This window comes from Calliphora vicina, chromosome 3, assembly GCF_958450345.1.
Source record: "Calliphora vicina chromosome 3, idCalVici1.1, whole genome shotgun sequence".
NCBI classification, from domain to species: Eukaryota; Metazoa; Arthropoda; class Insecta; order Diptera; family Calliphoridae; genus Calliphora; species Calliphora vicina.
In genome coordinates, this window is record NC_088782.1 from 109,112,967 (window position 1) to 109,139,097 (window position 26,131).

The following is a 26,131-nucleotide window of genomic DNA, read 5'->3' on the forward strand; positions in this document are numbered from 1 at the left end:
GCTTTAAGAACAATAAATAAATATTGTACAACTTAAGTGGTCTTATCTACTATACTACAGTTTATGTATGTAAGTTCCTTTATTTTTCTATTATTATAAATAATATTGTACTTTTATTATAATTTAAGCCTACAAAATAATTGTATTGCTTTGCATTTGTTTATTTAGACAACACACAAACACAACTATTAATGTAAACACACATACACACTTTAATTTTAAGAAAATGTTAAGTTTTAATTTTATAGATTTTTTTGTTTAATTTCAACTTTTTTTTAAAATACAGGCCCTTTACGCTTAACAATGGTTGCCAAAAAAAAAATAACAAACAAACGCCTTAAGAACTGGTTGTTAAATTTAGAAATAATCTGTGAATTATGTGTGGCCAAATAAAATATTGAATATCTGGCCAGATTTATTAAATGTGTAAAAATAAAAAACTGTTTGAAAGACTTGTAAAAGAATATGAATAACAAACTGTGGTATTAACAAAGTAATTGAAATAATTTGTTAAACAAACAAATGAAAAAAACAAGAGTTTATTTTGTACTTTAGATTTAAAAATATGAAAAAAAGAAAAAAAACAACAACTAATAAAAAAAAACACCAAAAGAAACAGCAGAACAAAAAAGCAATGAAAATGAGTTTTATTTGGGGATTTGTAATGGGATAAGGGTAAAAGAAAGTGGAGCTTATAAAGCAAACATCTTTATGTAGTCTTCAACTTCGGTGCATCACCCCCAGTAGAGTTCCCCCATAGGGATAAGTGGGTTGAATCCGATCAACTGTTCGATGGGGGTGTAGTTTTCACTGACGGATCCATGATGAACTCTGGTACAGGGGCCTGAGTTTATTTGGTCGACAAGCATATTAAACGTTCATATAGACTATCTAACGAGTGCAGTGTCTTCCAGGCAGAGATCTTTGCGATCTGGAAAGCCACAGAGTTGATAAAGACACACGTCACTGAGGGGTCTGTAGTGCCTATATATGTGGACAGTCAGACGGCACTTAAGGCTTTGAAATGTTATTTAATACATTTCCAGTTTAGTGCAAGACATTAGGAGAGCTTTCAATGAGTTATTGGTAAGATACTTAATAGGATTGTGTTGGGTACCGGGGCACTGTAACATACAGGGAAATGAGGTGGTAGATGAATTGGCCAGACATCGTTCGGATTCAGATCATGGTACTAGGGAACGGGGGGTAAAACCTCTTATATGTCACTACTACAGTCTAATATTTGAAAGATTTCGTGACTCCACCAAGCAATCCTGGAGTAGTAGAACTTGAAGAGTGTTGCTGGCTGTGAACTGAGTAACATACTAGGTGTTATCAGGGGGATAGGTTGGATTTTTAAAGGTCTCTCTACAGTGTTTTGAAATCCGTAACCAATTTTCACTCCATGCAGATTTGAGATCTTCTTTTTCACTAATTTTTTCTCTACTTTGGACTATTGAAGGGTCTAATGGTCTCCGAGTGGAAGTGCACATAGTGCATACCGCTTCCAAACTAAACTGAACTATGTAGTCTTAGATTAGCTGCAATCGTAGGTCTTTATATAGCCTTAGATTAGCTTCAATCGTAGGTCTTTTTATAGTCTTTGATTAGCTTCAATCCTAGGTCTTTATATAGTCCAAGTTTAGCTTCAATCGTAGGTCTTCATATAGTATTAGATTAGCTTCAATCGTAGGTCTTTATATAGTCTTAGATTAGTTTCAATCGAAGGTCTTTATATAGTCCAAGTTTAGCTTCAATCGTTGGTCTTTATAGAGTCTTAGATTAGCTTCTTTATGAAATCTTAGATTAGTTTTAATCGTAGGTCTTTATACAGTCTTAGATTGGCTTCAATCGTAGATCATCACGTAGTCTTAGATTAGCTTCAATCGTAGAACTTAATGTAGTTTTCCTAATTCCAGCTTTTGATAACTTTTATTAAATAAAACTTACATTTACAGCGTACAAATAAAAAGTTTATTTCAAATTTTCTTAAAATAAATAACATTTTTAAACACAACTATTGAAAAAAATATCCCCGCTAATCTGGATCCTCACTAGAGAACTTCTCATTTATATTCATAAGATTTGTCTGCTTTTTGCAGGCTAGCTGCTGCATACTTTTAGGCATAATGGCTTTATTTATGCCCGCTAAATTCTTCTTAATATTCTCCAGTATCTCATCATTGTTTAAAGCCTGCTCTAAAACATCTTGCCACATATAGGAGTCCGTAGTTGATGAAGCCAAAGAAGCCTCATCATCTTCTGTAGAGGATAATTCGAATTTTTTAATTGTTTGCATAACCTCAATGCCATCTGGATCGGGATCTGATACTGTTGAATAGGCTGGAGAATTATGTACAGCATAAGCATTAGTTCGGCTTATATTCAAAGCTTCGGCTGCGTTTTTGTGTAACATTTTATGTTTTTTATAATTGGAGGCATCGGCATAGGATTTGGGGCATAAATTACATTTGTAGGGTTTTTCGCCAGTGTGAGTACGCAAGTGCTTGGTTAAGGGAGACTTTTGTTTGAAATATTTGAAACAATAGGGACATTGGTACTTAAAGTTGGCGGGCAGTTTTATTAGATTCGCTGTAGGAGGGTTCAAGTTAGATTTTGGCAGGGCGGAGATTGTGTTTAGAGGAGGCAAAATTTCTATTTTGGTTATTAAAGGTTTGGCAGATAAAAGGTTTGGGTTTTTTGAGTTATTCATAAGGGTTAAGGGGGAGATTTGTTGAGCTTTTGCAATTGGTTTTAATAATGATTGTCCTGAATTGTGGGGGCTTTTTAGAGGAGTGTTTTTACAGAGTAAAGACGTTTGGGAAACATTTGAATGTTCACTTTCTATTACTTTATATTGAGGAGTGGTTATATAGATAGGATCTTTTGATTTTGTAATAAGTTTATCTGGAGTTTTGTTAAGAGAGTTATTTAAGGAGTAATTTTTAGAAGACTGCTTAATAGTGGAGTTAAAGTCTGCATTTTTATCTAATAATTGGCTTAAATTACCAATATTTTGTATTTTTACAGGTTTTGAGGATATGTTGATTACTTTCCAAGACTGAGAGTTAATTTTTGCTTCTGTATTTAAAGTATTGGGACATTTAATTTGGTTGTCTTTATAAGAACTCATATTTCCAGTTTGTTCGAAAGTTTTCAAACTATTATTTATGATATTATGCTTTAAATCGTTTGAGGTTTTAAAGTCTAGCAGTGATGAGTTTGCTTCTGAAAGTTTAGAAATATTTATGAATTTGCCACCTTTTGTAAGTGTACTACCACTGGGAACTTCAAAATTGATTAGTTTTGTATTTTCAGAATGGTCTACATTCATTTTAAGTAATGATGCTGAATTTGGGGTTTTAGATTGAGAAGATGGTAAAATATTATATGAATTGCTGGTACTTGTAATGTTTAAGGAGTTCGTTGCAGAAGTATTGTAATCATTGTTTGGTAATGTTTTGTATTTTATGAGTGTGTTAATTTGTGCAGTATTTTCAAGTTCAAAAGACTGCTTTAAATTATCGTTAGCTATTTCATTTAATAACTCGTAAACTCTATTTTCACTTTCATTTTCTTTAGTTTTTTCCTGTTCATAGGGATTTGTATTCACAATTTCTAAAGATGTTGAGGTTTTTGTTTCATTCAATGGAGGGCTAACACATGTTTGATTAATTTGTGTAGTATTTTGATAGCTTTTTGGCAATTTTTTCAATTCTAAAAGTTCAGAGGAGGCTAAAGCTTTTAATATACTACTATCTATGTGAACCGTGGCGTTTTTAGGTAGATTTTTAAAACGCTGCTCAACTTGATCAATCAATTCATGAGATTCATCTTTAGATTTTGATATTTCTAAAGTTTTGTAATTATTATTGTTCATAACATCAGTTTCCGTTTTAGCAATATCTTCCAGCAACCCTTGAGAGTCAGCGGAATACATTTCACTGTTTATATTGTTTAAATCACTTGAAAAGGCTGTATCAATATCCTCCACCAACTCTTGGGAGTCAGCGGAACACATTTCACTGTTTATATCATTTGAAAAAGTTTCGAAGTTCGTTGACGAAATAAAATCTGTTATATTTTGTTCCTGAATTACTGACTGGTTTTCTATTTCACCAACCAGTTTAGATTCGAAAAGTTTTTCGTTTAGACTTTCCTCACACATCACACTTTCCTCGTTAGTTTTTGAATTATCAAGGACTGACTGATTTGTTGCATCTTTGAAATGTTTAACTTTCTGATGGTTCTTTAAATTTGTTTGGTGTGCAAAGGCAAAGGAGCAGAACTATAAAATAGAAAATTAAATAAAATCTTAAAAAAAATATTGAAAATCTCACCTGACATTTATATGGTTTTTCGTTGGTATGTGTTCTAAGATGGATCTGTAGTTCATAACGCAAAACAAACATTTTCTTACAAAAAACACATTCAAAACGTTTTTTGGGTATGTGTTTAGCCATGTGGTAGTCCAGATTGAATTTGTACTAAAATCAATATAAAAGATTTAACTTTTTTAACTATTTAATAGAATTATTTGTTTTTATTAGTTTTACCTTAAAACTCGCCTCACAGTATTTACATTTTAAAGGTCTCTCCTCGGAATGCGCAAATCTGTAATGTCTTCTTACAGCATAATGTTCCCGAAAAGATTTATCACATAATTTACAATAAAATAAATAGCTTTGCAGCCCCTCATCAAGAGTTCCATTTAATTGTTGTGTATTATGTTCATTCAAATGTTTTTTAAACTCCTTTTCGAAATGAAATACTTTACAGCAAAATTGACATATGATTCTCATCCTAGACGAAACGCCACTACTTTCAACTTCCACAAGTTTTGCAACATCAACACCATTAGTTAAACGTAATGAGGCCATTTGAGGAAAAATATGCAAAGACGTTTCATTGGATGTCTTAGTAACTTCTAAAGTGTTTATAGGATTACTATATGATTTTGTTTTAAAATCATCATAGCGTTTAGGAGGACGTCTTATACGCTTGGAAGATGATTCTATTGTCATATTGGTATCATGAATGCTTATATTTTTGCTTGCAATAGGTTTTTCGTGACGTTTCCTTTTCGCTGGAAGTTTTATGCGTAATTTTATAGGCTCGTGAAAAGTTTCCTCCTTTATGCCAGCTGGTTCAAATTGTTCTTGATTTAAGAATATCACGGATGGCATCTTTTGATTGGGCTCATTATCTAATTGTATTTTAGATAACACCGCTCTGTTGGGATCTTCTATTACTTGCCTTGAGTCTATATTTTCTATTGTTAGCTCCTGCTTAGCTTCTGGTATATTTTCCCAAAATGTAGCCACTGTCTCTATGCCTTGTTTGCATTTTTCACAAATTCTTAAAGGTTTATTATTGTCCAAAGCATCCTGTAATATAATTGTTATTTAAAAATGTTTTATTCTAAAATTTAAACTTTTACCTTGTAACCCTTCAATTTCAAGATAATCTGGGATAAAGATTTTATGCGATTATTGTAAATAGTCGTTAAATTATTATTCAGTTGTTGACATAGGCCACAATTATTCATAGTTTAATTTTTTTCTTGTTTAATTTTTTAAAATATTTCCAAAAAAATAAATTGTTTATGAAAATGTAATGTTTGTAAACAAACACAGCTGAGAGATTTCAAAAGATTCTAAAGTGTTGCCATTTAAGGAAGCAATTGTTTTGGCGTTTTTACTATTCCTTCGAAATATTCGCACAGTGATTCATCCTCGTATCACGACTGGACAAAAATTGTACATGAGTGACAGTTTTGCTCAAATTTCGCTTGTTTGATAGTGTGGTAACAAATGTTTATCAGTCAACAGTCAACCACAGAAAGTTTTGTGGTTGATTCAGCGGCATAATTTGTTTTTCAATGATAGTGTGTATCAAAAAGTGCCAGTCAAGAGTTATATTTGTGGAATAAACATAACAAATTGCTATGTTACGAAAAGCAACGTTCCAAGTTGACCACGACTTTCGCTAATGAAATCGCTACGAAGTTTTATTGATAATTTCTCTGAATGAGCTCGCCTGTCGCTCAGTTTTTGCCAGCAAATCCTTCGATTTCGAAGGCTTCCTGATATCTAGTTTTTCGAACTCGATACTGAGAAAAGTTTTTAATAAGTTATTTACTAACAAGCTGATATACAAGTTTTACGATATCGAGAAAAATTCTTTCAAGATATTGCAAACAATTTGTTTCGATATTGCTAAGAATTCGTCGGTAATGCAATTGGCAATACTTCGATAACGAACATTTTGGGAAATTTTGCCAGAATCCACACTTTGGATAGTAATTTTAAATTGATTTGAATATTAAAATTACGGTAAAATCTATTAAATAAATATAAATACAAAAAATCGCCAAGTTGTGTTATTTTACTACTTTTCTTATAAGAAATCGTACTACTTTTAAAATGCAACTCTGCCGCATAGTTCTGATGTGTCAACGTCAGATAAAAGAGAGTGGGTAAAAAATAAGAGTGAAGAAAAAGAACAAGTGAAAAATTATATTACTGGTTTTAACGCAAGAAGAAAAAAAGGAGGCGGAAAATATATAGAAAAAAAGAAGTTATTTAAGTGCATCTAAAATTATCAAAAAAATATATAAAAAGCAATAAAATTACAACAATAATATAATAAAAAAGCTAAAATAAACTTAATAATTGTAAAAATATAATAATAAAAGCATAAAAAATGGTGAGTTGTAAGAGAAAAAGTGAAAAATTGTCATACAAAAAAGGAAACTTAAAGACAAGAAAAAATTGAAATTCCTGCTAATTGATGATGCAGCATAATAAAAAGATTATAGGGGAATTTGATATGTTCTTTAAAGAAAATAAAATAAAAACTAATTTCAATATGGAATTGATGTATAATTTTTCTTATTGCAACATTTTAGAGTTTTGCGGAGAAAATTGCCAATTTAATGGCCAGGCCAAATCAGCAACCTGGCCCAACCGATGATCAGCCCTGGTATTTAAAATATGGCGTTAGATTTTTAGGAATAACCGGAGCCTTCTGTAAGTATATTTCAAACCTAATTAAGGTAAATTTAAGGAAATTGTTTAATTTGGTAAAATTTTGTCTAAAATTCTTTAGCAGTTTTTTTCTTTTAGTTACTGTTAACGATTTGATCGATTTTTTTGTGTACCTTAATTTTTGTTCTCCTCCTCTATGTGTCTTATCTGTGTATTCATATTTTGCTCTACTGTCTTTCTACTCTGTGACGGCCTCGTATAGAATGTACGGGTAGCTGGGTGGTTTTGTTAAGGTTTTGCTAGGGTTTTTTATGTTGGGTGGGTGGTTTTTGTTTTATTGTTGCCACTGTTCGAGGTTGTTGCTGTTCAATTCTTCCGTAGATACATATATGTATGCTTGACATTGATATGGAAAAAAAGCAATGGAGCAAAATAATATACATACACGCATATATTTTGTATCCTATTTTTTATTTTTTTTTATTTGTTGTCCTCAAATATGGGTTAAATGTGTTACCATTTCCTTTTGTTTACTACGACCCTATTTCATATCAGTATTGCAAGCGCATTTTTATATAGTGATTTTCAATACGATCTAGTTGTATTATATAATGACTATCTGTATTTGAACTATTTCCTATTATTCATGATTTAAATTAAGTCTATTTTAAATTAATTTATTGTATTTTCTGTATAGGCTTTTATGTATTTTTAATCCATCTCATGTTACGGTGAATGCCTCAATGGCTTTTGTGGTTTAAGTATTATTTTAGTATGTAGTACTATTGAAAAGTTAATGTAATAAGTTTATTATAAGATGCATGTGACAAGTTTGTTAATGTATTAAGTAAATAGTATCAAATGAAGATGATTACAAATAGTTAGTTATAGTCTTTAGAAGTATTTCCAAAAACATACATAGTAGTTTTTCAAACTATAAATAATTTCCAATACATTTTTGTTAACAGCAATATCTTGGAGCATCTCTCAGTTTCCTTTATGAAACTATTTAAAAAAATAAGGCAAATTTTTACGAATAGAATAAGTTCCCCCAGAACCTAGCAGATTTTTCAGCATTTGCCAGAATATTACAATATATAAAAAATTTGTCCACCATTGACTAGTTTTTGCGTAAAGTAAAGAATGGTGCAGAATTTTTTTTATTTATTTTTTATATAGAACCATTTTCCAGCATGTGGTATATTCTTTGTATAAAAATATTTTCCAGCATGGAGCAGATTTTGTATATATCGCTCATTTGCTGCAACGTCATAATTCAAAAAAGGCGTTTCGAGAAAAACGACCTTGAATGTTTTACTATTTATTAAATAAATTGTCAACAAATCATACGATTTCTGAAATGAAACCTGATTTAAATAGTAGATATTAATATCTTTCTAATCTGTATTTAACCCAAATTTTACTTGTCAAATATACGAGAAAACATCTATTTTAATTTTGACGTTTACAACAAAAAACACTCTCATACAAAAAATAATTGACTTTTTTTAAAACTGATAAAACTATATGAAAGACTAAAGAACAGCGCAAAACATCCAGATTTTGAGTTATGACGCTGTTGCAGCAAATGAGCGATATGTAGATACCAATTTTGGGGCAGATTTTTGTATAGAAAAATTTTTCAGCAAGGAGCAGGTTTTCTATAAAGAAAACTCTTTTATATAGAAATATTTTCCAGAATGGGGCAGATTTTCTGCATTAGACAACTTTTTTTTAATGGGCCAGATTTTCTGTAATGATGCGTTTTCCAGCAGATGTATTATTATTGTCATAACAAACTTACTACGTGGGGCTGATTTTTGTGATGACAAATCTTCGAAAATCGATCAGATTTTTTATATAAAAAATGTCTATTAATGGAATGGGACAGATGTTTTGTATTGGAAAATTGGGCAGGGGCACTAAGGAGCATTTAACCAGAAAACTTGGTGACCATAAGCTGATGTCGACAGCACAGCTGATTATTTTTTTTTCTTCAAAACTAAGTATTCAGCTCGATAGACAAGAACAATTATTAAAATTGATCATGTTTTTAATTTAATTATGAATATTGATGTGAATTTCTGAAAGGGACTTTATATTGGGACTAGGGTCGAATTTGGTTCGATTTCTTTGCTAAATTATCATGATTATTGAATGATTTACACTTATATACGTGTAATTTCGAGATGAATTTGTATCGGGGCTATGCGAAATCATGAACCAATTTCAACCAAAATAAGTTGGGTTCGTCCGCCTAATTAATCCTAAAATTATCAAAAAATCAGACATGGCTTTATGTGTATAATTTTATAATCAAAACAATTGCATTTTTACTTTAAATAAGTTTAATTTATTATGAAAATTAAGACAAAATAAAAATACAACTAAAGGTTTTTATGGAATGGGGTGGTTAGTTTATTAACCACCATGGCGGTTGGCATTAAAAATAATTATGACAAACATTTTCGTAGCGTTTAAATTTGTTTGAAAGCTAATCTTTTTGATTAAATTTTCTGACAAAAAAAAAGCTGTGTAGGTGAGACATTCTCCAATTCTATTATATCATTTGGAATACCCCCACATCACCCGGCTCTTCCAATCGAAAGTTTGTTCACCATTTTTATTCCACCACAGCAGTTTGGTTAGATAAGTCACTAACATAAGTATTAGCCGAGCACCATCAGATCAGTTTGATCCTCATAATTCTCTTCTTCGTCGGATTCAAGACTGTAGACACCTTCACCTTCCGAAGGTATACAAAATATCTTCCATATCACGCTGCTTACAAAATAACATAAAATTATGTAGAGAAACACATTATATAAAACAAATTCTGAAAATCCAGCACTATTGTCTGACATGGCTAGAGAGAATAAAAGTCGTGTCGGACATACAGTGGTTGACAAAACAATGGAAACTTTTCCAAATATTCCATATTTAGACCAAAATTTAAAATATTTTTTTAAAATAAAATTTTTTTTTTATTATTTTACTTGTATAGTTTTATTTATATAAATTAACTGAAAAACAAACAACATAATTAATTATATTCTGAAAAAAGGGAACAAAACTAAAAATATTCACTATATCGCTACTGACAAAACAATGGAAACTTTTAAACTTCTGCAAGAAAGAAGTGTAAATCGAAAATAATATTTAAAAGAACGATGTAAAAAGCATCCTGTCCTGAAATTTCGTGAGACCGGTTATGTAAAAACTCAACATTTAGGTGGAAGACCTCGTAAGACTACTCCTAGACAAGATAATTTAATAGCGAGATAGTTCAAGAAACTCCCAAAAATAACTCCTCGATAGGTTGTTAATAGCCTAAAATTAGAAATAAGTATCCGAACAGTTAGTCGCAGGGCAAATGAGGCTGGTCTTGGTTGCTAACGTACTGTGAAAAAAACACTCATTTCTAAAAAGAACCGTTCTGCTCGTCTACAATTTGCCAGGGATCATTTAAACTGGTCGATACATAAATGGAATACTGTCCTCTTTTCCGACGAATCCAATTACTATTTAAGAGGCAGTGATGGGAGAACATTTGTAAGACGACCAAAGGGAAAAAGATTAGATCCAAAGTACACAAATAAGACTGTAAAGTTTGACGGTGGCAATATTATGGTATGGGGATGTTTTTCAGGGCAAGGTATGGGTCCAATTCATATTATAAAAGATAACATGACAGGTATAGGATACAGAACCATATTGAACGATGTTATGTATCCATACGCTGAGGAAAATATGCCCCTAGTTTGGAGATTCCAACACGACAACGACCCGAAACACACCTCTAGAGTTGTAACCGAGTGGTTACAATCCAACGAGGCGATTGTTTTGCCCAATCGCCAAATCTCAATCCCATAGAAAATCTATGGGAAATTGTAGATCGTAAAAAAATGACCCAAAATTACACCAGGAAGGAAGATTTATCGGAGGCGGTTATAAGGGAATGGCAAAATATTTCAAAGGAGACCATTGACTCTTTAATTGGTTCAATGCATCGTCGATGTGTAGCAGTTATAAAAAATAAGGGATACCCAACAAAATATTGAGTTATTGCAAAGTTTAGACCATATTTGTTAAAATAATACCTAAGTTTCCATTGTTTTGTCAATGCCGTAATAAAGAAATCTTTTAATTTTGTTTTCTCATTTTTAGAATTTAATTAATTACGTCCTTTGTTTTATGTTAAATTAAGTTAATAAAAGTATACAAAAATGTTAAAATTTTTTAAAAAATTATTTCAGATTTTAGGCCACTAATGAAATATTTGGAAAAGTTTCTATTGTATATTTCACTCTTATAGAAACATTTGCCCTGAATAGAGTATAGAAACATTTGTCTTGAATAGAGCATAAAATATAAAAACATTTTCCCAGAATAGCCAATATTTTTCATTCATTTAGTAAAAGTTTGATTAAATTATAGGAATATTCGACAAAATAGAACAGATTTTTTCTAAATAAACTTTATCACATTTCTAGTTGTTTCTAAAATTGGATTTTACTGAACTTTTTTAATCCGTTCCAAATGATTTAATTACTGTTTGTTGTTTTTTTATGCAAATGAGAGCAGTACATACATTTATAGAAGATAAGATTACCTTAAAACAACTAAGGGCATTGTATTGTTATGGCTATGGTTGTGTGTAATCTCAAATAGATTTGAATTAAAAAAATTCATTGTCTTAACAATATTTTGAAAAAAAACTCTTATTAAATAAATGATGGTTAGCGGAAAGTGAAATTATATATGGAAAACATGAAATTGCGTGTATTTTCTAGACACTCACAAATGGAGCTGATAAAATATGTAAATTTTAGTTGTAAAGAGTTTGCCACATTCTTTAAATTAAAAATTTTGTTTAAAAACAAAATTTGAATTATTCTGAGATGAATGTTTCTTGTAAATGTCCCATAGATGAAATCAAATTTGTGCTGCTGCTGATATTTTTGTCAAACTCGCCAAACAAACTTCTTCTTTCTCATTTTATTTAAACATTTTTGATTGTTATCATTAGGACAGATAACTTTTTGATTTATCAAATTAAACGCCTCCTAATTAGAAACTAAGCATAAATAAATAATAATATCATTAAACAATAGTTGTGGTTGTTTAGCATACGAATAAGCCTCCTCCCTCTGCATAGTTTTTTTGACAATACATTGAACTTATCATAAAAACAATCAAAAAACAATACCCAGGGAATTAAGCTACATACATACATATATTTTCTGTTTACCAACAGAATCTATTTTAAACAATCAAGATAAGAATTATGACTCCCTTTACTTAATAAACAAAACAAATCAAATATTTAAAAGCTACCAAAACAATAAATACAAAATTGTTAGTAGTTTTTTAATTTTACCAATCACTTATCAATGATCTACTTTGTTTTAACTGTTTTTATATGAACCAAACAAAAAGAAAAGCCAAACACATACATACATATTCCATTAACCTTAACTATTTGTTTTATATTATTCGTTGTTCTAAATTAAAACATTTAACTCATTAATAACTGTAAAAACTTAGCTTTTTAAAAATCTAGTTTTCGTGTAAACGCATTTCGTAATTGCTTAAATAAGATACAATGCTGCTGGCTGTTCAGCTAACGGGCTTGGCTTTATTTATCTTAAAAACCCTCTGTATTATGATGACGAACGCTGCCAGCGAGATGATTGACTTGTTGTTGGCTGGCTGGCTGTTGTTTGCAGCAGTTTTTTTTTTTGTCTGACGTTATGAATGTGTCATGAAACTGGTTCCATATCATTGCCTTTTTAAGTTTTATTATGCGCTTATGACGTTGTAGAGTTTATTAAACTTTTTTACAAGCAAGTAAGCCGGCCTTTTTAGGTTTTTCTTTCTTCTTTTTTGTTAAACTCTACAGAAATTAATTACACAAAATTGTATGTGTTAATGCATTGGCTTGGTTTTCTTTCATTTTGTGTGTGTTTTAGCGATTTATTGAACTAAAATAATTATACTGCTTGTTCGCTAAAAGAGAGGAGAGAGTCTTATAAATTTAATTTGTTGATAATTTGTTTTATTTCGAAATAATGTATAAATACTATACCTACTTATTAAATAAAACAGCTGATTGTGACTCATAGCGGGTATTGTTATTAAACAAATGCTAATGTGTAAATAATTTGTGATAAATTGCGTTTTAAATGTTTTTGTTTTGGTTTTGATATATGCTGGGTTGCTTATTTTTATCATATAAACAAATGCATTTTTTTGTGTTTGGGGGCAATAAAATGAAATTGAAAACATAAATATTTTAAATTTTAATTGTTTACAAAGTTAGTCCCTAGCTGAACATATTATTTATTTTTCATAAGAAAAGTTGACCATCTTTCTTTTGTATGAACAGTTTTGCAATAAATGGGGCATATTTTTCAGTATTTTATAAAATTATAAACGTAATTGTTCAAATAAAATATTGAAATAAATTTGTGTCAATGGCCAAATTTGTCCGTTTAAAAATTTGCTCAATGGGGCAGATTTTTCTTTATAGTAAAATTTTCACAGAATGTCGCAAATTTTTCATTCGTATAGAAAAATGTTCCCATAATGGGAAAAAATCCGTCTCTTTTTTAATGCAACAAAGGTTTTTGGATAAAAAATTATTTTTTTCTTTTTCAACATAGTTTTCTTTGAGCTCTATGCACTTTGTCCAACGTATCTCCAATTTTTTGTATCACTTCCAAAAAATAAGATTTGTTAAGTTCATCAAAATAGGCATTTTTAGTGATATGTTTTCATCGTTGGATTCAAACATCTTTCCGCCGATAATACATTTCTTAAGGTTTGGAAACAAGTAATAGTCACTCGGGGCTAAATCCATTTGGTATCCCAATTCATGGATTTTTGTCCTGAAAACTGCAAAGGGTACACATTTTATGCACCAGATTATGAGCAAATGCGGTAGCCATCTTGCGGAAAGCTTTCCCATACCCAAATAATCATTCAAAATTGATACCAATGAGCCATGTGAGATGCCTATTAGATGTTTCCACAAATCTCTTGCACTTTCAATCTCCTATCGTCCAGCACCATATCGTGATTTTTTATACCCTTCACCATGAGTGGCAAGGGTATATATAAGTTTGTCATTCCGTTTGTAATTTCTACATTTTTCATTTGCGACCCCACAAAGTATATATATTCTGAATCGTTATACATAGCGGAGTCGATATAGCCATGTCCGTCTGTCCGTCTGTGTGTTGAAATCAACTTTCTGAAGCTCCCAAATAACTTACATACACGAATGATACATCAATATCTCCGAAATTCTTCCGGCTCGGTTGCTATTTAAAATCGAGAAAATCGGTCCACAAATGGCTAGATATAAGGAAAAAAACAGGACAACCTCGATTTTTTACCTATTTTTGACCCATATATGGATTACTAAATCATTAATATAGACAATATGGATATCTAATGATAGATATTTCAAAGACCTGTGCAACGACTCATATAAGACCATAGTTGGACCTACAATGGGTCAAAATCGGAAAAAATATTTTTTAACCCGAATTTTTTTTCACCAAAATTTTTTTTCACTAAATATTAAAAAAAAATTGAAAAACTAAAAAAAAAATTTTTTAAAATTAAAAAAAAATTATTAAATTTAAAAAAAAAAATTTCGAAAAAACAACTGGGAAAAAAATTAAATTTTGTTTACCTAAAAATATTTAAAATTTTTATTTTAAAGTATATTTTGGTGAAGGGTATATAAAATTCGGCACAGCCGAATATAGCTCTCTTACTTGTTTTTAATTGTTTCGGGTGTAGAACGTGCGACCACAACGAAATTCAATAAACCCCTTTTTTACCATTGAAATTGATGGTGCAGACTTCCCCTAGTTATCATGCTTAGCCTTTATTTTTTCGCAACAAATAATGCTTAATGAACAGACGAAATTAACCTTTTTCCAATTTCTCCTCAAGTCTGGAGGTAATCTGCCATCTAAATTACGCAGAATGTTAAAATTTTGACAGGAGTCAACTGACAGATGCCTGTTGTTGTAGCAGCGTAAACAATTTTACAAGGGGTTCTGCATGTAGATCAACTACAAGGAATTGTGCTACTCCTACTGGGTGGGTTCATAAATCCACTGGACGTAGTGAAGTAGGGTTGGCTAGACAGTTGAATATGTGGAGGGTGTCATGAGGACCCTGACCACAAGCTGGGCGTAAGTTGAGGGCGGCACGGTCAATGTGGGACCAGAACGACTCTTATTTTACGCAGCAGAATCTTTTCGGCGTCTGCTATCGGTGGTGGGCGATGTCCAACTACGACAATCATACGGTAACCTGTTACGGAATTGATGGTATCTCTATGAATGTCGTTCAAAGCAGTCATATACGAGCTTCGATCAATTGGACTCTGCACATACCTCTGTATGCTCTCCTCGTATTTTCTTAGGTCCTGTCTGACATCCCACAGGGAAGACTCCAACTGTATGATGTTGAAGAATGAATTGTTGCTTCAACATGACGTTATGTTCCATGACCGGTAGAACCTTAGTTTCCCTGTGAAGGTGGTGTTCGGAGGTAATTTGAAGGCAGTCTGTGACTGTCCTCAAGGCTGCATTTTGAGAGCTTGGAATATTTATCCACTGAGTATCACTTAACGAAGGCGACCACACTGGAGCAGCATAGTTAACCACTGACCGGCCAATTGTCTTGTAGGTTGCTAGCAAGGTTTCTTTGTCGAAGGCGACCACACTGGAGCAGCACTGACCGGTCAATTGTCTTGTAGGTTGCTAGCAATGTTTCTTTGTTCCAAGTGCTGCTAGCTAGTGCTTTGAGGAATTGTGGATTTCGTTGAGATAACCATTTACCATACCGCAAAGCTTATCAACATTGTGAGAGGTGGTGAAGTTAAACAGGAGCGGCGACAGGACCCCGTCCTGAGGTACTCCATGTTTGACAGTCCACGAACTACTGTCTGCCACTCAGATAGTTCACTATCCATCTCTTTGTGTTGTTGGGAATTGTGGACTGCAGGATGTCCTGGAAGAGTGTGGCGTGACTGACAGTGTCCAAGACTTGAGTGGAACATATTTTTTTTGTTTAGAAACATTTGCCCAGAATGGAACATATTTTTAATTTATTAAAAATAAAAATTTCCTTGAATAGGGCTTATTTTTCATTCGTATTGAAAATTTTAGCTCTCATATGAAAACTTTGGCATAAATGGATCATATATTATTTGAGAAACCTTGTTCTAAATGGATCTAGATTGGACATATTTCAGTTTTAATATAAACATTTTTCCTAAACTTATTTTCTTATTTATTACAATTATTTGTAACACATTTTCTCTGTTAAATGATTAATTCAATTTTATTTATTCTTTTTTTTACATTTACAGTTTGTATATTATTTGGTCTCTTCAATGCTTTAACAGTACTATTACTAAATATCAGTTGTTTAATTGGTGGCATACTGCAAATAGTCATAGGTTTTCTAGTGATGGGCTTAGAAGCACCCTGCTGTTTCTTTTGCATAGACCATGTTGGACATTTGGCTGATATGGCAGATGCTAGACCCATGTGGAACAGAGCAGCACTTTATTGTGTGTAAGTTAATATAAAATTATTGCATACATTTATAATCGACATAACATCATTAATTTATAATTTATTTTTCTTTGTTTTTTCTTACAGAGTCTCAATAGTCCCGCTTATTTTCTGTATAGGTTTAGGCAGTTTATTCCCCTGCGGTTTAATCTTTGCTACTGGTGTTATCTATGGCATGATGTCATTAGGCAAAAAGTAAGTTTAAATTAATTCCATATCATTAAAGCTATAATAATACAATAAAATAAATAAGAGTTTTAAGCTGCTATGAAACCTTAAACAATTTTAACAGAAAGCCAGAGGAAATTTATTCATTAATTGTGTTATTATTATTATTTTTTCTATCTCTTTCCTCTATACCTTGCTTACAAAATTATTACTAAAAACAAAAAAAAAAAAAAAACAAACAAAAAAACTTAATAAATTGGTTGTGAAAAAATTAAAAAAAAATGTAAACAATTTAAACAACAATGTTTTAAAATTAAATTAAAAAAGAGCTTCACGTGAGGAAATGGCTGCTGCTGCCACATCACCCACACAAATGCAGCCTGGTGGTGAAGGACAAATGCAAATGAGCACTGATCAACATATTACATTAATGGAAGATCCTGATGTTTGGCGTCCAACATAAATTCATTAAATGAATTAAAAACACACACACTTACCCATACTTATAAAAACAATACAAGAATTCCATTTAAAAATTAAAAAAAAGCAAACAAACCGTTACTACAAAAAACAATAACTACACTATATATATGTATATATATCGAAATATATATATAAAAAGCAACAACAACATCATCATTTAAATTATCACAAAACCTAAAACACAGTTTGTTAAACAATTTACTAATACAACAACAATTATATATATATATCATAAAGTTTTAAAGAAAGATTTAAAAAAATAATATTGATTATTAAGCCGTTACAACAAAACAAAAAAAGCCCCACCAAACATCTTTATAAATTGCAAAACATTTAATCCAAATGTAAACAAAAACCAATAAATTGATCTCAAAAAGCTTGTATGGCAAACAAAATATATTTTTGGATTACATTACGAAGAGTTACTCAGAAAATTTAAATGAAAAACACACACAAAAACGTAAACAGAACATTTTATTTGCTTCCATATTAAAACTAAAATTAAAAAATAAAACAAAAACAAAAAAAATATGCAAAATAAAGCGGTACCTTGAAAATGAATTATATCTGCAAAAAATTGTTAGTTAAATAAGAGAGAGAGAGAAAGAAAGGAAGTGAAATTCAAAACAGAACATTTAACAATTTCTGTATTTCAAAATGGCATGGAAAATTCACTACAGCAGAACTTTTTTCAAAAGACCGACTTTTTAAATAGTTTATATTAATTTAAAATTTAACTAAAGATTGTCCAAAAAGAGACTCGTGTGTAAACTTCTTCTCAAAGGTCAGCTCGTAATATTTCCTTTTACGAATTGTATAATATTTTATATAAGAACAATCTGAAAAGAAAATATTTCTAAAAGATTAAACAATATGCTACATTTATTCCACATGGAAAAATATGCTTCATTTCGGCAAAAAATATATAATTTTGTAGCATAAAATGCTGCATTTTCTTGCATATAAAAAATTTGCATCTTTTAGGGAAAATTTTAATATTAAAACTGAAAAATAGGTCCCATTTAGGGTATAGTTTTCAATTCACATGCCAAATGTACCCCATATGAAGGAAACCTTTCTATAGGAATTAAAAATATTCCCTATTTATTTAGAATTTAATGAAAAATATGCCTCATATATGGCCAAGTCTTCTATTCGAATGAAAAATATGACCTCTAAATGGGTCATATTTTCTAAATGTTCTAAAGGAATGAAAAATCTGTCTTTTTTTATGTAAAATTTTTCTATACAAATTAAAAATCGTGATTTTTTGGGCCAAATTTTTCTATACGAATGAAAAATCTTATATTAATGGTAAAATTTTTCGATACGAATAAAAAAAATTGCATTTTTGGGCCGAATTTTTCGATATGGTGAAATTTTGGGTAACATTTTTCTAAGCGAATGAAAAAAAACCGGCCATTTTGTGTAAAATTTGTCTATACCAATTAAAAATCGTTTACTATATACGAATGACAAATCTGTCATTAAGCTTCAAATGTTTCTATACGAATAAAAAAAATCAGCTATTTTGGCCCAAATTTTACTATACGACCTTTTGCATACAATTGTTTTCTATATGAAGGGTTAGGTTAGGTTATAAAACAACCAGTATTACCAGCTCACTTGGGTATATGAATTGGTCCCTTTGTGATACCCTAAAGGTCCTCAAGAGGTCCTTCACATGTTCGATACAGAACCCACCTGATGCACGAATAAACGAATTCAACTTCCTAACGTCTACTCTCGATAGATCCGTTAGGCCGAGGAAGAAAGGACTATCCATTGTCGTGCCCTTGTCCCCGATAGAGCAGAGCAAAGACATAGGAGATGTTAAACCGTTTCCTCCTCTTCTTCAACATGATAACTTCTACAGAAGTCATTATAAGGAGTGTTCAGTCTCCTTGCATGCGCAGCAATTAACCAGTGCTCTGTAAGTACGGCTATCAAAATTCGTAGCCGAGCACGTAAGGGACATTGTCCTATGATGATCATAAAGACATGTAAGCCTAGATATTGAGCCATTTGTCAAACTAGACCGTCTGAGCTGAGCAGACTCAAACAATTTACGCTAGGGTTTATTCCCCAGGTTTACCCAATGGTACTTCTACAAGCATAAATTGCTGGCTTACACGCTTTCGCTGGAAATCTAGAAATATACCCAGATACTTCGCACTATCCGAGAGCCTTAGTTCCACCCCATTAAGACGCGCTAATGGGTGGGAGGGCATTTTGTTCTATATGAAAAGTTTGCCAAGATTTTTTGTGGCAAATTTTTCTATATGAAAATTTTGCCTTTATTGTATAAAGACCTACGATCAAAGCTTAATTTGGACTATATAAAGACCTATGATTAAAGCTAAACTAGGACTATATAAAGGTTTACGTTTAAAGCTAAAATTGGACTCTATAAACCCCTACGTTTAAATCTAACTTGGTCGTTAATGACCTTCAATTAAAGCTAAATTTGGGCTACATAAATATCAGCGATTGAAGGTGACCTTGAACTATATAAAGACCTACGATTAAAGCTAAAAGTGGACTATATAAAGACCAACGATTGAAGCTGAATTTGTACTATATAAAGAGCTACATTTGAAATTTGGACTATATTAATAAAAAATCTGCCTTATTCCGGCAATCAATAGCAATTTTCAGCTAAGTTTTCTTCTTAGTCAATAGCGGATTGAACTACAGTAGCTCAAGAAAGTTTCATAATATTTTGAACATTAAAGCCCAAAAAACCATAAAAAAAAATTTCGTTATTTGACTCAGAATCAATAATTCTAATAACGGTGAACTTTTGGGCGTTATTTGAATTTTTAAGTGATGTTGTTTTAATCTTTTTTAGTGTGAATTTATTTTTTTTAACAAAAGAAATTTTTCAACTTTAATTTGAATTCTTGTATGTAGACTTTATTGGCCTACTGTATATTCAATATAAGATTCTTGATTCTTTTCCAACATTCGAAATTGTTTCAATATTTATGCAAGTGGATGCTTTCTTACGATCTTAAATTGTAATATTCTGTTTTTTTTGGCATTTGTATAGATATTTAGCTGACAAATTTTAAACTTTTTATCTCTTTACAAGTGTCACAGATTTTATAATACAACTCTCTTCACATCTCTCTCTCTTATTTAACTAAACATACATTTTTTAAAATTCCATTTTATTTAATCTTCATAAATTAAACATGATAAACATATTTTTAATGCTACCTTTTATGTAGTTATAATTTAAAAATATTAATAAAACTAAAAGTAAAAATATTGCTAAACAAAATGTTACTTAAATGTAGTAAAATTAAAACATAAAAAACAAAAAAAATTAAACATAAAAAAAACAAAATGGTTTGCTCATTGTTAAAGTTAATTAAACAAAATTGATTATATACATTATATGATGATATTGCATTGAATTTATCATATATAAACTTATCTTTTTTTAATATTTTATGCTTTATTTGTTTAAATTCCTTTAAGTTGCCTTTAATCTATAAAACCCAGCAACAAGTACCTATATAATGAAATTTAATATAATACATTAATTAAAGGCCTTTTATAATAATTGAGTACTTTAAAGAAATTAATTTAAAATTTTGCTAGAAATATTTGTAAAAGTAAATGTTAGAATTTTGAAAAATTTTGAACTAAAATTGGACATTTTAATATGGGAAAATCTGACCTATTATGGAATAGGGACATTGTTTTCTAGAGGGAAAAATATGTCACAAATATTTCTCTTACTGGAAATTCCTAGAAATTCTGCATTTACTTTTCAATAAATATTAAGCCACACATTTAAACAAATTTAGTTTTTTCTTTGAAATATAAAAAAATAATTCTTTAAGAATTTCAAATTTTTAATCATTCATAAGTTTCCTTAAATATAATTTAAAAAATTATAAATTTTTATTCAAATTTATTTTATATTTTTAAAGTTTTTTTAAAAGCTTTTTTCTTAAAAGACATTATGATATTAATTTAATTAATAATTTACACTATAATTTAACATTACATTACACTACACAAAACATATATTTTTTATTCTAACATCAATTTGTTGTTGGCGCCAAATATCGTTTTATATCTATGAAAGTATTGAAAAACAAACACCACACTTTAAACCAAATTTACAAACACAAAACAAAACACAACAACAACAAAAAATCTACTGCCAATTTAATAAATACGAATATTAAGTAAATTATAAACGACTACAGTTATTAAAAATGATTGATTTTGCTAATAACTTTATAAAGCAGCCAACTAATTCTGCAACATCCATTTCTAAAATACAAAAAAAAAACATCATTGCATCGACCCGACCTGCATTTGACTTTGTTAATAAAATCGAAAAGGCAAATATCATTTTCATTATTTTTTCTATTCATATTCTAATATTTTATATAGTAACTAGATGATTTATTAGTTTAATCATGTGCGCTAGCTAACCAGCAATTATTTCCCAGTAGACCAGCCACCCTTTTAGTTAAATTTAGCTTAACTAACGTTGGTTTAGTTTAGAACATAACTTTCCTTTTTTTTGTAGTTTTCCTTTTAATTTACATGTTTATCATGTTTGTTTTCTTAATTCTAATATTTAATTTTCATTTGTAGTTTTTTGTTTGTTTCATAATTGCAATCAATATCATTTGTTAGCTACTTTTTTTTTTTGTTAAATTTTGCTTAAAGAATTCTCAAGTTTTTCCCTTTTATGTAATTAAATTTTAAATTGAATATCAAATTGTCTATAGTCTACTTTTTGTTTATAAAATAGCTAAAATTAGATTGGAAAAAGTGCTACGATTAAAGCTAAAATTGGACTGTAAAAAAAGCTACAATTCAAGCTAAAGTTAAACTGTTAAAAGGTCTGCGATTGAAGCTAGACTTGGACTATGTAAAGAGCTATGATAGAAGCTAATCTTAAACTATGTCAATACCAACAATTGAAGCTAATCTTAGAAGTTAAATTGGACTATATAAAGACCAACGATTGAAGCTAAATTTGAACTGTAGGAGGATCTTTGATTGAAGACCTCCGATTGAAGCTAAACTTGGACGATGTAAAGACCTACGATTGAAGATAAACTTGGACTATATAAATACCAACGATTGAAGCTAAACTTCGACTACTTAAAGATCTACGATTGAAGCTAAATTTTGACTATATAAGGACCAAAGATGGGAGCTAAATTTGGGCTGTATAAATATCTACGATAGAAAATAAACTTGGACTATATAAGGACCTACGATTGAAGCTAAACTTGGACTATATAAAGACCTACGATTGAAGCTAAACTTAGACCATATAAAGACCTACGATTGAAGCTAAAATTGGACCATATAAAGACCTACGATTAAAGCTAAACTTAGACTATATAAAGACCTACGATTGATACTAAATCTGGACTATATAAAGACCTATGATTGAAGCTAAACATGGACTATATAAAGACCTACGATGGAAGCTAAACTTGGACTATATAAGGACCTATGATTGAAGCTAAACATGGACTATATAAAGACCTAAGATTGAAGCTAAACTTGGACTATATAAAGACCTACGATTAAAGCTAAACTTGGACTATATAAAGACCTACGATTAAAGCTAAACTTGGACTATATAAAGACCTACGATTGAAACTAAATCTGGACTATATAAAGACCTACGATTGAAACTAAATCTGGACTATATAAACACCTACGATTAAAGCTAAACTTGGACTATATAAAGAACTACTATTGAAACTAAATCTGGACTATATAAAGACTTAAGATTGAAGCTAAACTTGGACCATATAAAGACCTACGATTAAACCTAAAATTGGACTATATAAACCTCTACAATTAAAACTAAATCTGGACTATATAAAGACCTACGATTAAAGCTGAACTTGGACTATACAAAGACTTAAGATTGAAGCTAAACTTGGACTATATAGAGACCTACGATGGATGCTAAACTTGGAAAATATAAAGATCTAAGATTGAAGCTATACTTGGACTATATAAAGACCTACGATTTAAGCTAAACTTGGGCCATATAAAGACCTACGATTGAAGCCAAAATTGGACTATATAAAGACTTACGATGGAAGCTAAACTTGGACTATATAAAGACCTAAGATTGGAGCTAAACTTGGACTATATAAAGACCTACGATGGAAGCTAAACTTGGACTATATAAAGACCTATGATTAAAGCTAAACTTAGAATATATAAAGATCTATGATTGACTATATAAAGTCCTATGATTGAAGCTAAACTTGGACTATATAAAGACCTACGATTGAAGCTAAACTTGGACTATATAAAGACCTAAGACTAAACTTGGACTATATATTCGACTATTGAAAGTCCAATGATTTATAAATAAATTTGGCCTACATAAATAAAGTGATACGAAGACTGAAGCTGCATTTGAACTATTTTTTCCAAACGGAAAAATCTGTCACATTCTGACAATTGAAATTTTTTAAATGCAAATTTTTCTAAACGAAAAAATCTGCCTAGTTTTTATGGACGGAAAAATCTTTCCCACTCTAGAAAATTGTTCTGGTCGGAAAAATCTGCCCTATTCTGGAAACTTCGAAGGAAAAATCTAGACGAATTATTAAGAAACCAGAAACATTATTTCAACTTTATATAACCATTTTGAAATTTTAAATTTTTACTGATTTCCTCATTTAGTTCTTTATTATTTCTCTCCTCACAAAATTCACTATTGCACTTTAAATTTTGATTTCGTTTAGTTGATAAACACTTTGCACATGTATTTTTTTTCATTTGTTCGAAATTTTATTATATATTAAAGCAATAAATGTTGTTTTATTTTTCTTTTGAAAACCACAAGAGCATGATTAATCTAAATTTTGTATATAAATATAAATTTTTATTAATTTAAAAAAAAATTAATTTTTTACTTTTAATTTCTCTTCCTTAGAGCTTCGGCGGCTGAAATGAGACAAGCGGCTGTCAACACTGGCATTGCTGGTGGACAAACAACAAATGATCGTGCTGGCATTATAAATAATGCCCAACCATTTTCATTTACTGGAGCTGTGGGCACTGATAGTAATGTGTGATATGAAGGCGTTTAAGAGGACTGCAGCTAGACACACACACACACACACACACACACACACATACACTCACTTTACCAACCTAAGGATGCCACTTGAAATGAAAACAAAAACCAATTTAAATTTACAAAAGAGAATAAAAGTCAAATATATAAATATATTTTTTATTACTTGTAATGAAAAGGGATTAAAAATTATGATAATTGAAAAAAGTTGTAAAACAAGATCTCTGTAAAAAAAATCCATGAATAAGGCAGACAGACATATTGAAAATACATGTATTTTGTAGATTTATTTTTGTATGTGTATTTTTTCTTATTATTAGTATTTTGTTCTTATTGTTTATTTCCAGAAAAAACAATTGTATTTTGTGTTGAGTTCATAATTTGTAATTTGTTTAAGTTGCCCATAAGTTCTTCCAAAATTTTATTTGAAATTTAAAAATATTAAAAAAAAACTATTCATTCCATTATTTAAAAAAATGTCTTTAACACACTAATTTGTTTACAAAAAAAAGCCTTCTCAGGCTTGAAATTTAATAATTTATGTTGATTTCAGTTATATCTATGTCAAAGAATTTGTGCTTGTTTAAAATTTTTTTTAAAAATTTCTTTAAAAATATTGAAAATTGTAAAAACTATTAATATTATATTAATAATAATAAAAGACCTGTTAATTATATAAATAAATATATAAATATTACAAAATAAATAACAAACTTAAATATATATCATCTTGTATTTAAATTGCATAAATCCTATAACAAATTTAATGAAAATTTCGTTTTTTTTTTCCTTGTAAATGTATAAAAAATTTTGTAAATTAGCAGGTTTTTTTCTAAAAACAATACAGAAAAAAATACACAATTAAATTACTCAACATTTTTAGTCATTTTAATTAAAAAAATAAAACAAATTAAACAAATCCGATAAACTTAATAGCAATTGTGTTAAATTTAAATAAATTATATTAAAAAAAAAGAAAGTCATATTAATCCTTGATTATTTTGAAAAATAAAAATATATAATTATATTAAAAACATAAAATTAAACAAAAACAGAAGAAACATATTTCATTTATAATTATAATAATTATAAATTAATCATTAAATTATACATAAATTATTAAAAACAAAGAAATTAATATTAAACAGAGATATACATACATTATTCATATGAAACGTATAACAAAAAAATATATATATATAAAACAAATTAATAGTGTAAAATTTAATTGAAAAAGAAAAAAAAACAAAAATAAATGAAAATATGTTTAATAATTAAAAAAAAAGTAAAATAAAACAAATAAATTAAATAAACAACAAAATGTATAAAAAATTAATGTTTAGAGATGTTTTAATGAGTGATAAGAATTTAAATGTTTAAAGTGATTTGATTCCTTTAAATCTCCAGATCCTAATAACACCATTCCAGCAGACATTAACACTTCAATACCACGACTCCTGGTAATCTTCAGAGCCTGCCTGCTTTTGTCTCATATCCCATAAAAGTTGTCATCTTACAGGATTATCTTTATTCACAAAGTAGAGAAATCATTCATACCAAAGCTAAGGATTTCAGGCCAATTTGCTTCTCCTCCTTCCTACTTAAATCTTTGAATATAATCATTCACCCTTATTCTACTTGGCGTCGTCGACATCGTCGTCAACATTGAGTCAAAAATGGTATATGTTACGCCGATATTGATAACAATTGGTAACTTTTGACAGCGTTTTGTACTTTAACACGACTTATAAAATTCTGTCAAAAGTTAACAATTGTTATCGATTTCGGAGAAA

The 26,131-nt window shown here is 29.9% G+C and overlaps 2 protein-coding genes across 3 annotated transcripts; one reads left to right on the top strand and one right to left on the bottom strand.

Annotated features, from left to right (window-relative positions):
- Nucleotides 1-1,951: 1,951 nt before the first annotated feature.
- On the bottom strand, nucleotides 1,952-5,578 carry LOC135954352 (uncharacterized). Its single transcript, XM_065504495.1, has 4 exons — nucleotides 5,441-5,578; nucleotides 4,557-5,387; nucleotides 4,341-4,487; nucleotides 1,952-4,288 (listed from the first exon to the last, which is right to left on the bottom strand). The coding sequence occupies exons 1-4, from the start codon at nucleotides 5,546-5,548 to the stop codon at nucleotides 2,039-2,041; spliced, it is 3,336 nt and encodes a 1,111-aa protein (XP_065360567.1). The 5' UTR covers nucleotides 5,549-5,578; the 3' UTR covers nucleotides 1,952-2,038.
- An 894-nt stretch (nucleotides 5,579-6,472) lies between these two features.
- fwe (Calcium channel fwe) lies at nucleotides 6,473-25,674 on the top strand. 2 transcript variants are annotated; one of them, XM_065503923.1, is made up of 5 exons: nucleotides 6,473-6,708; nucleotides 6,911-7,031; nucleotides 16,387-16,594; nucleotides 16,682-16,789; nucleotides 17,090-17,806. In XM_065503923.1, exons 1-5 carry the CDS (start codon nucleotides 6,706-6,708, stop codon nucleotides 17,223-17,225), a joined length of 576 nt encoding a protein of 191 aa, XP_065359995.1. In that variant the 5' UTR covers nucleotides 6,473-6,705; the 3' UTR covers nucleotides 17,226-17,806. The 2 variants fall into 2 exon arrangements, with proteins under 2 accessions (XP_065359995.1, XP_065359994.1); XM_065503922.1 differs by lacking the exon at nucleotides 17,090-17,806 and adding an exon at nucleotides 24,195-25,674 and having other exon boundaries at nucleotides 6,478-6,708.
- Nucleotides 25,675-26,131: the final 457 nt, after the last annotated feature.

Excerpts from the sequence above, each read along its gene's own strand:
- LOC135954352 (XM_065504495.1), bottom strand. The coding sequence starts at position 5,548 with ATGAATAATTGTGGCCTATGTCAACAACTGAATAATAATTTAACGACT. Across the intron at positions 4,488-4,556 it reads ACTGTGAGGCGAGTTTTAAG|TACAAATTCAATCTGGACTA; the intron begins GTAAAACTAATA and ends TATTGATTTTAG. Across the intron at positions 4,289-4,340 it reads AAAAACCATATAAATGTCAG|TTCTGCTCCTTTGCCTTTGC; the intron begins GTGAGATTTTCA and ends TCTATTTTATAG.
- fwe (XM_065503922.1), top strand. Across the intron at positions 7,032-16,386 it reads AGGAATAACCGGAGCCTTCT|TTTGTATATTATTTGGTCTC; the intron begins GTAAGTATATTT and ends TTACATTTACAG. Across the intron at positions 16,595-16,681 it reads AGAGCAGCACTTTATTGTGT|AGTCTCAATAGTCCCGCTTA; the intron begins GTAAGTTAATAT and ends TTTTTCTTACAG.